The sequence below is a fragment of the Rhinolophus sinicus genome, linkage group LG01 (assembly GCF_036562045.2).
Source record: "Rhinolophus sinicus isolate RSC01 linkage group LG01, ASM3656204v1, whole genome shotgun sequence".
Taxonomy (NCBI): Eukaryota; Metazoa; Chordata; class Mammalia; order Chiroptera; family Rhinolophidae; genus Rhinolophus; species Rhinolophus sinicus.
Genome location: NC_133751.1, coordinates 13533508 through 13546395, shown reverse-complemented (window position 1 = coordinate 13546395; position 12888 = coordinate 13533508). Strand labels below are relative to the sequence as shown.

Here is a 12888-nt window from a genome sequence, read left to right as displayed (position 1 = left end):
TTTGAGCAGTGTTCAAAATAGCAAAAAATAACAATTGAAATGACCATTAGTGGGGGAATTGGTAAGTAAACTGATATAAAGTGATATTACACAGCAATTATGTTGAGTGAAAAAGCAAGTTACAAAAGCTTACATACAATAGGATATCAGAAATATAAATTTTAAAAAAAACTGCTATATATTATTCATGGATACAAACATGGGGTAAAGTATAAAATCTTAAATAGAAACAAGTGACACCAACTTCAGAATAGATTAGTTCTAGGAAGGGAAAGAGGAAATGGCGTCAGTGAGGAGTACAAAAGAGTAACCTTTTATTTTATTTTTTAAATCAGAAGCAAATATGGCAAAATAGATTGTGAAGAGTACAAGGGCATTTATATTATTCTGTATATTTGAAATATTTTGTAATTAAAACAAATTTAATGGGCACATATGGTATAACAATCAAATAATAACAATATTCACAACACAAAAACTTACCTAGTAATAACATTAATTATTTAAGTCACAGAAACTTATGTACATACATTAGAGCATGTGATAAATTAGAGCTAAAAATAAATTCTAAAATTTGCAATGTACATTAGGGTTTTAAGTTAATAATTTTGCTAATAGGCTTTGAATCTCATGCACTTTTAAAATGTCCTTATGCTAAAATTTTAAGGAATGCTCTCTAGAATTGTCAAAGCTATATCAATAAAACTTCAATTAATGTGGTATTCTGAATTTTAGTCTTATTTTGGAAAGCTTTTTCTTTAGCATGTAAACAGTACATTTATATTTACAAGTCTCAAAGAAATGTGTTAAGAGTCCTAAGTATGAAGAGCTGGTATCCTACTTAATTATAGTGTTTCACCAAGAACCTGATGCCTAAATACTACTGTGGAAAAACAATGCTCCATTATTCCCTTTTCTTTTCTACTTGGGGTTTGGGTCAGAAGCCAAGAAGTACCAATACTGGAAAAGTTATACACAAACTCTTATTATAAAACAGTTTTTAAAGAAAAAGTATGTAACTTTCACAGAGGAGTAACACAATCCTTTGGGATTATAATGTCAGAGAGAGACATAGAAAGAGAGACTATTTTAAGAAAGGGGTTAAGAAGAGGTAGTAGAATTTTGCTATCTGCACTTCACTTACTGACTCTGAGTTTCAAGGCTGTAAGGTAATACTACAGAAATAAATTCAGGAGACAGACAGAACTGGGTATGACACTGCATCTACAAATATAACTCAAGAGATTTGTAAGTCACACGTAATACTTCACTCTCAACTATAATACTCTGGCCACATTCATACTATTTCAATAATAACCATTTTACCCATTTGATGGTAAGCAGTCATTTTATTCAACATGAGTTGCTTTTTGCCAATTAAACATTTGCAACAGAGATGATTAGCTAATCTTTCAAGTAACCTTGCTGTTAGATATGCTAATATTTTGCATGTAATATAAGACGACAATAAAATTACTCCAAGTTCCAAATTTTCACATTTATGTTTTGGGCACAATTTTTAAGGGTAAGAATGCTGTGGCAAAAGGCAGGTTTCACCTACTCCACTTCAGCCTGTTAGTCTACCTTTTACGTAGTACTAAAATTCTTTACTTGGCTGGAAAAATTAGCTCCCCCAAATCTCTAATTCACTGTAACTTTGGACAGTAAGAATAGCAAATTTTGCTTACAAAATTGAAAGCCACCTACAGCATTTACATTTTTTTCCCCCACCAATCTTAAGTTTCAGAAATACCCGTTTTATTTCTTCCCTCTCCATAGAGGGGTCAGTATCACTCTGCTTCGTGAATGAAATAATCTAATTTCTGTTTCTCTCAAATTCTCATCCTCTGGAGACTCACTCAAACTGACTAATAAATTCAGTGACAAGTATGGTCTGCAATTCAGTTTCACTAACACGTGGAAATTCTCCTTCCACAACAAAGGTCAGTGTCATGAATTTAATTCTCTGAATTTCATAATCCTTGATAAATGGAGGCACCTTAAAGTTCAGTTTACACTCTCTTATATAGGATTTCACAGCATACTTCAAATAGCTTAAAGTAAGCTATCTTAATAGCTTTAGTGTCATTTTTATCATTAAAATAATATATAAATATGAGAATACTAATTTTGTTGTCATAACTAATAAGTAAGTCTTAAAATACCTGGAGATATAAATCAACCCTGTCAATTCATTTGCCTCACTTGGACTGTTCTAGAACATAGATCAATAAACTGAATGGGTTTATCAATATAATACAGTTGTACAACACTTTCACAAATTCCAAATCTGTAATTTAGGGTTATTCCATATTTATTTTTAACTATACAAAGAGATTGAACTATTAATATAAATATTTTCTCTCAAATATGTTAATAGTCTTATGCAAAAGAAAAGGCTTCCAAACATTTACAAAGCAATCTAAAGATACGTAAACCTGATTTTAGGATCATTACATTAACCAAAATAATTTTCCAGAGAAGGTCCTATTTAAACGTAAAGCTCACTGGCCTCCTCATATCAACACTTAAAGATGGATTCAAGTCCATTGCCTTTGCGTGACTTACTTCAGGGATTACTTCCAATGGGACAAAAAAAATCTCAGAAAAAGGTCTCACGACAGAGTGGACAAGTGGATTTGTTGCTGGATGTAAACCATTTGTACTGAAAAAGAAAAGGTTTTAAACGTTAAAAGAACTTTTTAAAGCTGTCATTTTACATATACATCTAAAGTAACCTTAAAATGATAAAGTGAAAAAGGGAGAATACTGAAATTTGTGCTCCCTCCATTCATTTCCAAAACCAACACAACTCGGTATTACTTCCAAAGGCTACAGTCTGATCCTTTCCACCTTGGCTCAGGCACACCACCACTAAGATATATAAGGAAGATCTCCTACAAAGCAACTACACAGAGGGTGACTTTCTTTTCAGTATGATGTTTAAAAAGAGCCAAGAGCTCTGACGCCAGATGGCCCCCAGTTCCAAATTTCTCAGTCTCCTTTATGGTCTAAATCTTATAAGACCATCTATTTTTTGAGGGCTGAGAAATATATTAGCAACGTCCAATTGTTAAAGTGCTTTAATGCTACCATTTTCAGTACATTACTAATTATCATTTACAGATTGTGAAAAATCATTTTTAATGTTTTCCATTAACTACAATTAAGAGTTTAACATTGTTTTCTTTTCCAAAGTTAGATATCATTCAGATAATATACATAAAACATAAGAAAGTTAATTTCTCTTTAGACTTACCAAGCAGGCTGAATGGAACTTTTTCTTGCATGTTCTACAGGCTTTTTTGGGAAGAGAATAGTTGAAACCATGAATGACCGAGAAACAGATCATGCAATCTTCAACACCCTCAAAACGTTTGTCTACATTATTTTTCCACAAGGCTAAGCCTTCCATAATGCTGCCATTCTGTTAACAAGGAAAAAACATATATATTGAAGACCACCAATTAGCTATTTTTACTCAACTTCACAAATTTTAAAGTTGAGTTATACTTTGGAGCAAAGACAATCTGCTTCGCTGTATTCACATCTTTTAAGTGTTCTGAATGTTGGTTTTTTAAATGACCACAAGTTTTAGGAACCAGATACGGTTCTCTCCAGTAAAAACAGACTTGAGAGAAAGACTTCTGCATCAATGCTTCAAGGTTTATAGTCTCAGCCTGTTGCTTGATGAAACTCTTTCAATAATTAAATCATTTAGGTTAGTTCTCCCAATTTTCAACTAAAAATTATTAAATTAGTCATTGCACCTTCTCAATTGTTAAATTTGTTCCAGCTCTACAAACTGGTGAATACATTTGTTTTAAAATAATTTTCCCTCGCTGTGCAATGTTCACAATGTGCAAACAAAACTAAAGACTTGTGAGCGGTTTAAAAGTCAGTCTTTGAAAGTACTGGGATTTCTGTAACCACAGAAGGAGAGTTGAAATGTAAGTAGCTCAGAAGATAGTCACCTGTCCAGTATCTTACAAAAAGATTCCCTCTCAAACAATGTCCTTAGTTGCGTGTATTGTTCTGACTGTCTATGTCAATGAAGTCAATTCCTCTCAAACATCAGAAAAAAAAAATTGTAGAGCCTTAAAACTTAAAACAGCTTGGCAGGTTCAAGACATTTAGGCATACATCTGTGTTCATCCAGGCAACTATAACCTCTATTTCAACCTTAAGCAGAAGAGACTCCTTTTACGCTTTACTGCCCTTCAAACAGCAGGTGGCAGGACCCCCGGTGTGGAAGCCCTGTGCATGCAGACCCTTACCTGGTGGGTGAGGTAAGTGCTTAGCTGCAGCATCCAGTTCCGCCACTGCTGAACAGCCACCCCGACTCTTTTCCCACTTTCCACTGTTATGGAACCCAATGGGTAGTTTGAAGGCAGTTGTATTATAAGTTCAATAACAATGTCCTCAATACTATAGGTAGCCATTACTTCTCGAGTAGTAGCTCGAGCTTTGACCTGCAACACATGAAAACGTAATTTTTATTGCTAAAGTTTTCCTTTCTTTCCTTCAAAGAACATCGCAATAGGGTGACTACGGCAGCCAAAGTTTTCATTCTAAGAAAATGCAGGTAAACACATTCATTTATTTGATATATTTAATAAATATCTGACGTACAGTTATCTCTCTGTATCCACGGGGGACTGATTCCAGGACCCCCTCGGGTATCAAAATCTGTGGCTGCTCAAGTCTGCTACCTGTGGGTTCTACATCCCTGCATGAAACCGTGATGCTCAATCTGAGGTTGGTTGTATCCATGGATGTAGAACCCACAGACAGGGAGGGCCGGCTATATATTATAGTGATTTTATGACATAAAAGTTTGTCTTAAAAGAAACACACTGCTCATACAAAAGTATGTTTTATTATATGAGGCTTACTACATAAGTTACAGTTTTTAATAGACAAATGACAGAATGGGTTATTAGTTATTCCTTGTTTTCCATGCCCAGAGTATCAAAATCACTTCTATTTGGATGTCTCCCAAGTCTTTCTCTACCACAGAATACTCCTGAGCTTTAGAGCCAACCATCAACAGCCAGAATATTTAAACCTGGTTGTGGTTTTCATACTTGCGTTGCAAACTCAATATAAAACACAAATTACCATCCTTTACAAATTTATTGTTCTGGCTTTCCTATTTCCAGGCTAAAAACCAGAGCGTCATCTACAATTTCTCCTTCTGCCTTATCCCAGATATTCACCAGCAGCAAGTTTGGATAAATCTCCACAAAATTTCTTAAACACACCCCCTTTTACATCTCCCCTAATGCGGCCCCATCCGGGCCCTCCCCAGTGCTCATAATTCTATTCCAAAGTCTTGCCTAACTATTCCTCTGAACCCAAGCTCCACGCTACTTATTGCAGCCAGAGCAATTTCACAGATTATAATTCCTATCGTGCCACTACCTCAAAGGAAAATTTTCAGTGGATAAATAGGACCAAATATTTCAGACTGTTATTTGAGACCTTTTCCGGTATGGCCTTAATTCATCATAGAAGCTGCTTGTTCTCTGACTATTCACCTTCAGGAATCCTATTCTATACGAATACTGGGTTATTCATCATTTCTTGGGCAATCACAGAAATTCTTATTCCATGCCTTTTGCTTTTACCATATTGTTTTCTCTGTAGCAAATACCTTTCCCCACAACAAAATCCTGCCCACCTCAAAGTAATCTTCCTCCCTGAAGTCTCACCTAATCCCCTCAGCCAGATGAACCCTTCCCACTCTGATGACAGGGCACTCTGCCTCTTCAGATGCCAGTTTAGAATGCAAAAAACATTGCCGGGGCGGCTGGATGGCTCAGTTGGTTAGAGTGTGAGCTCTTAACAGGGTTGCCGGTTCAATTCCCACATGGGCCAGTGAGCTGTACCCTCCACAACTAGATTGAAAACAACGAGCTGCCGCTGAGCTTCTGGAGGGGCGGCCGGATGGTTCAGCTCACGAGAGCGTGAGCTCTCGTGAGCTGAACAAAAAGCAAAAAGCAAAAGGCCAGTTCAATTCCCACATGGGACGGTGGGCTGTGCCTCCTGCAACTAAAAACTGAAAACAGCGACTAGACTTGGAGCTGAGCTGAGCCCTCCAAAACTAGAATAAAGGACAGCTGATGGGCCCTTGAGAAACACACTGTTCCCCGATATTCCCCAATAAAATAAAATTAAAAAGTGCCATTATAAAACAAAAAACAAAAAACAAATATTGCCAGTATCGTTCTCTTCCCTTTATTAGATTGTATGTTATATAGTACAGGAATCTGCCCTGTTCATTTCCTAGGTGATTGGCACACAGAGCCTGGCATCAGGAGGTATTCCAATATATACTTGAAATGAATTATTGAATGTTGAAAAACTATTTGGTGAGGGTAAATGAAATTATACCACTGTTTCAATCTATGCATGAATACTGAGAGTTGATACACAAGAATCATAAAATACAGCAGGTAATTTCTGTAAATTTTGAACCAAGGGCGACAAGTGGGGTGACACATGCAAATGTCAGACATAACCAATATTTAAACCACTTTTCTAGAAAAAATTCAAGGTTATACTAACCGTCATGCCATTAAATAGTTGTGTACTTGTTTGCACAGAAGATATTTCTTGAAAAGAAAGAACATTGCTGACGTACTTGCTTGTAAATCTATCTACAATATTGAAAACACGTTTCTCACTACTGTTCCACCACAGCCTAACCATGGCAGGCAAGTCTTTTAATGTCATATGATAGACGGAACAAGCCAAGTGGGGGACATGGTATGGAAGAGTTGTTGTTTCTGAGGAAAAAGCAAATTCTTAGTTAGTAACATGTATTTCGTACATAGAATAACAGACTAATATTAGTATTTTCCTTAGAAAATGAATTTTAATTCCTCAACATTAGTGCTAGAGCTCATAAAACAAGCATACCAAAGAAACCAGAATTCTAGAGTATTGGCTTTCTCCCACATATTCAAAAGGAAACATTAAAATGGCAAAAAGAAGTAAAAAGATCTCAGTTGACACTGAAAAATCTGCCTAGAAATAGCATTCTACCTATACTTCACATTAAAGATCACAAATAAAATGGAACACACATATTTTTAAAAGGAGGGAAAATTAAAGATTCTCTTTCACATAAATAATTAAAAAGGGTTTGGCTTCCTTTACTTTCCCCAGTGTTCACTGACGTATTACGCAGAAGTCATACCCACCTCAGTACTCACAAGACAGTCCCATCCCCACAGCTCTAAGGCGCTTAAAGAGTTATTCTTAGGAAATCACTTTCAATACTGTAGTACAGCCAGATGTCTATCCCCTCAGCTAAAATCTGAGCTCCCGCAGTGAAGGAAAGAAATTTTACTATTTTTGTTTCCCCAACTGAAAGCTACTTAATTCATAGCCCTACAAAACATTATCACATAACAAATATTTGTTTACAAAGTAAAAGAAACAGTCTCAGCAAACTAGGCTTCAAAAATATATTAAATTCTTAACATCCTTATCCACAAGATCTCATTCTATATCCTAGTTAGAGAAATGCGGAAAATCCTGCACTTCAGCATTCTCAAAGCTGGGGGCCCCCTTTAGGGCTGTTCTCCACACCCTTGGGGGAAAGCATAACACAACCTAGTCTGAACCTTGCCTCCAAGAGGGAACATAAACGCACATCTCACTGACCTCTAATACTCAACTGCAGCTCTTCCGTAAAGAAGGTTTTAGGTTCCTTATTTGAGAGCTCAATCGTCTCTGCATAGGTCGGATTTTCTGGCATAAGCCTGAACAGGTGATATAGCAATTTATTCAAACTCTTTGTTTTCCGAAGGTACATCGAATACAGAGCCCGAAGCTGGTGGAAAGCAAACAAAATTGTTAATAGACCCAATTAAACCTAGAGAATCAATAGACTGCACAAGAACACAAAAAAATTGCATAAATTAGAACACTTAGAATTACATGAGAGTCCTACAAAATAGATGCCACATTTTTACTTTCCAAATGTGCCATTTGATGGCACTGCTCCCTTTCTTCATAAACTAGCAGATGTTTTCACTCCCCTTCATTATTTGGCATGTGCTTCTAACATCTTTTGGAAACTGTCTCCCTGTTTAAGTTCACCTCCACTTGGAGTCTCTGAACCATGGAAATCTATTCATCATTCCCCATGGACGATGCACACACTCTCCTCCCAAGTCTTCCACACGTTCCTTCCACAGCATAGTCCTTAATCTTTCAAAATCCTGCTTAAAATGAATTCAATTTTCATGGCTGACACCACCTATATAAAACACTCCAGCATCCTGTTAGGACAGAGAGCACAAACCAGTACTCCAAAATGTCTTGGGGTCTTCTCACAGTTGTTTTATAAATCAGGATATTTCACATAAAAATTTGGATTTCTGGTTTCTTTTGTTGAAAAAACAGGAAACTCTGGCGCCACTGGGTGCACTACAGGCATCTGTGTGGGACCTGTACTTTAGAACTCCTTGACCCTAAATGACAGAGTAGTTTCCATTTATTCACACTTACTTTGCAGCTCTTTGGTAGTTGTACCTGTTTTAAAATGATTTGTTCCACTATACTATACATCTCCTCCTAGTCCAAAGACACCATTTTGCAAATACTATGAATACTCAATACATGGATCAAGCCATAGGATTTGGAATTGATTCTTAAAATATGTTGATCAAAGTACCTTTACAATGGAGACATCTGGAGAACACTACCTTTACTGAGTAACCAGACTTAACATCACCAATAAAAGGACACAGGGACATTGTGTGCCTCGTGTGGTAATACAGTGAGGACACATCACCACAGTGCAGTAAGTACTCTTGCTGAAAATTAACCAGAATCTAATCATGAGGAAGCAGTAAGACACATCCAAATTGTAAGACTGTCTACAAAGTAATAAATGACCTGGTGAGTGACAAGAAAGAAAAGAAGGGTAGGGAAATTATAGGTACCGACATATAACAGGCAAATGCAAACATGATCCTTGATTAAATCCTCAACTGAAAGGAAATAAAACTATAAAGGGCATTACTGGGACAACTGGAGAAATATGAATACAAATTAGATCATATTATTGCATCAACATTAAATTTGAGTCTAATAATTACATTACACTAATGTATAAACATGTCTTTGTTCTTAGGAGATACATTTTGAAAAATTTTTGGAAAAGCATCATGATGTCTACAACTTACTTTCAAATAGATCAGCAGGAAAAAAAGTAAATATAGACAAGGCATGTACAAATGTAGCAACGTGTTAAAGATTTGTGATTCTAGGAAAAGGATATATGACTTTTCATTGAATTAGTCTTCTAACTTCTCTGTCAAATTTGGATTTTTTTTTTTTAAAGCAGGAAGAAAAGTAGAAAAAGTAATCATACATATAAATAGACTTTTAAAAACACATACATATTACCCAGTAATCCCACTCTTAGGTATCCAATACAAGAGAAATGAAAATGTACGTCCACATAAAAATTTATACATGAATGTTCAAAGCAGATTTACTTACAATATCTAAAAAGAGGAAATAACCTAAATATCCATCAACAAATGAATGGGTAAACACAATGTGGTATGTTCATAAAATGGAATATTATTCAGCCATACAAAGGAATACAGCACTGATACATGGTACGGCATGGATGAAACCTGAAAACATTATACTAAGTGAAATAAGACAGACACAAAAGACCACATATATAATGTCTACAATAGGCAAATCTACAGAGACAGAACATAGATTAGTGATTGTCAGGGGCTGTAGGGTTTGAGAGGAAATGGGAAGTGATTACAAATCGAGAAGGGTTTCTTTCCGAAGTGCTGGAAATGTTCTAAAATTAGATAGTGGCCAACAGTTTAATACACACACGGTTTGGTTTTAGTCCAATCTGATTCACTAGTTTTGTTGTGTTGTTGTTGTTTTTGAGAAGAATGTTAAAAACAACCCAGATTTTGGACTGATTAAGGTTTTTTTCAAAAATTCTGTTTCAGGATTCATCTAATCAGTGTTATTTAGTGGATTACTCTGGTTTATCTGTCCTCAGTTCAGTTCAAGTTTCTGGCTCAACAAATACTACTGCATAGTTTTTGCACTCCGTCCCCCACTCTGGCTTAATGAAAAAGATGACGCATAGCCATTTTCCAAATTTCTAAATATAAGAGGACAAAAACAGAATTCTTACATATAGAGGCCTTAATTTGCTACAATTTTTCTAGAGATCAACAATAGTTTAAGAATGAATGCAAAAGCCCAACAATGAGCTCTTGAAGTATATCATCAGCAAATGAAACCAGCTCAAGTCACACAGGTTGCAGACCTGAAGAGAAATAAAATGATTTAAACATCTAGATTAATGCTGCCTCTATGACTTGATTTTCCCTTGGCATATACAAATGCAAAGATGCATGTTGGTATATTTGACCAAGATATGGGTAATGTGCAACAACGTAACTGTAATGTAAGCGTTCTGAAAAATCAAATTGGAAATGAATGCCATGATATTAAGTCACACTTTAAATATGAAGTGATAAACTAAATCTTTTTGTGTTGACCTGTCAAAGAAGCCATACTTTATTAATAAACTGATTAAAAGTCCGACAGAAATTTTTAGAGGGGACCTGCCTAAAAGAACTAAAAAAAAAATTAAAAAAAAAAAAAAACCACTGGAGTAGATTTTTCCAGCTTCCTTCCGGGACAGTGAGGTCTTCCTAAACATGAGACAACAGAGACATCTAGTGGTTGCAGAATAACTTGGGCAAAATTATTACTACAAGGTATTTTCACCATTTAGAGATAGTAATAGTTTGAATTACATAGGTAATGTTTCATAGATCTTTTTCTAAACACTAATTTTCAAATAAGGTAAATTTGCAAAAATAATTGAAATCTACACAAGAGTCATCAGAAATTGACCAAAGAAAAAAAATAGCAAGATAACAATTCTTTTGAAATTATTACTGTGGTACTACAAAATTAAATCATACACATCTTATGTACTGCAATAAAAGGATTTGGTGGCTACATTCAGTTAGAAAGAAATTGATTCAGGAACATTCCTGAATCAAATTACATTTGCAAAAACTGTGTGTGTGTGTGTGTGTGTGTGTGTGTGTGTGTGTGTGTGTGTAAAAACTGTGGGAAAGTGAGGAAGGACAGAAATCAATTTAGCAGAATGGTCGACGTTAACCTAATAACATTATATTAAAACGTGAGTCATTCCCCCTTTTTTGTCAAAAGGAGGGGAAAAAAGCGGTTTAGGATACTAACAGAAAAACACATACAGGGCAGAACTGTCAAAAGTTGTCACGTATTTATTTACCTGAGATGAAGAAGCTTTGAAGAAAGTAAGTATTAATTTCCAAGTGAGGAGGTATCCCAGAACATAACAGAAGTCTTCACTCAGTGGCTTAATAGTAACTATCTGTCCAACAGGAACACACCCCAACACATTTTCTAGTAAGTCCTCTTGAGTGCTAAGAAGAGACATCAGCGCGGCTGGCGGTGACCTAAGAATCAATGATGAAACATCACAATTTTCTTCATAACTCATCCCCTTAACAAATTGACAGTATGTATAAACCTCAAGCATTTTAGAAGTATCTTTCTCTATTTTCCAAAAACCATTTTATGTATTCAACTTGGACTCCTAATTTCACATAATGGCAATGATAGAATCCGAAAGATATAAAAATATATAAATATACATGATCTGATATATGTGAAAATATGTATTATATATTTTTACGTTTATAAATATGTAAATATATAATACATAATAAATATAACATGTTACAAATAATATATTTTTAAATATAAATTTTATGTAGACTCTAGAAGTTAGCACTTAAAGACCCTTTTATAAAACATGTATTTCAACTTTCTGTTTTATAGATGGGAAAAAATCACACATCCAGAGAAGTTTAAAATGATTCAAGTCCCTCAGCTAATCAGGGGAATGATGAGGGATACCAGGCCCTTTATCATCCTGTAATGGGTACAGAGATCACAAGACTGTATGTCTTTTCAGGAAAGTAAATTTAACATTCACATTAAGTCATGACAACGTTAGTGAAATTTCTTCTTTACTGCACTTACTAACACTTACAGGTGAACTTAAGAGATTCTCAAAAAGTGAAATACTTGAGTAAATCCTGTCAAATTCTGTTCTCTATGATATTTTAGCTTGGTTTTTTACTTTCACCTCTGTGATCTTTTTTCCACTGCAGTTTCCTTCTCCCAGCCCATAAACATGGGTCTACAAGTTTCTGCCCCTAGGTTTTTACCTTCAACACCACCATCTCATGTGCCAACCCTTCTCTATTCCACACCAGTAGTCACTAGGTCTTACAAACACCAGCTCAGATGTCTCTCCACTTTCCTCCACTGCCTCCAAGTTTATGATTTCTGGAATGGTTTCTACTTCTGCTTGTACAACTTATGCTTCACACTATTGCCAGAATCAGCTAGTAATATCCCATCTTCTACCAAATAATGGCCCAAATCCTACACCATGTCATTTGTAAGGCCTCCATTAACGTAAGTACCCTTCCAGCTTTATCTTCTACTATGCCCTCCGTTTACTCCACACATATTCGTTCATTTATTCTTCCATTCAACTATTCATAAGTCTGTTTTAGGCCGGGGATTGATTCTGGGTGCTATGGACATAGTCGGGAACCAGAAACAAAAAAAAATCCCTGCCTGCACAGAGCTTATGTTGTAGTGAAAGAAGACACAGACAATAAAAAGAAATATGTTAAGTGGTGACTGCTTCCCATTGCCCAAGCACATCCGGAAAGGTTGTGCTTCCATGCCTCTGTACAAGGTGTTCCCATGACTTACATTGTCTTTCCCGCCTGCCAAAATGCTACCTAA

General features: G+C 35.7%; 1 protein-coding gene across 1 annotated transcript in view; it reads right to left on the bottom strand.

Annotated features, from left to right (window-relative positions):
* Nucleotides 1-297: 297 nt before the first annotated feature.
* LTN1 (listerin E3 ubiquitin protein ligase 1) overlaps nucleotides 298-12888 on the bottom strand; it is a 47873-nt gene continuing 35282 nt past the window's right edge. Inside the window, exons 25-30 of the mRNA XM_019729877.2 lie at nucleotides 11333-11519; nucleotides 7675-7843; nucleotides 6571-6791; nucleotides 4278-4472; nucleotides 3260-3427; nucleotides 298-2665 (exon numbers count right to left, since the gene is read on the bottom strand). Of these exons, the coding sequence (XP_019585436.2) occupies nucleotides 2603-2665; nucleotides 3260-3427; nucleotides 4278-4472; nucleotides 6571-6791; nucleotides 7675-7843; nucleotides 11333-11519 (1003 nt within the window). The 3' untranslated portion in view covers nucleotides 298-2602. The remainder of the gene's footprint in view (nucleotides 2666-3259; nucleotides 3428-4277; nucleotides 4473-6570; nucleotides 6792-7674; nucleotides 7844-11332; nucleotides 11520-12888) is intronic.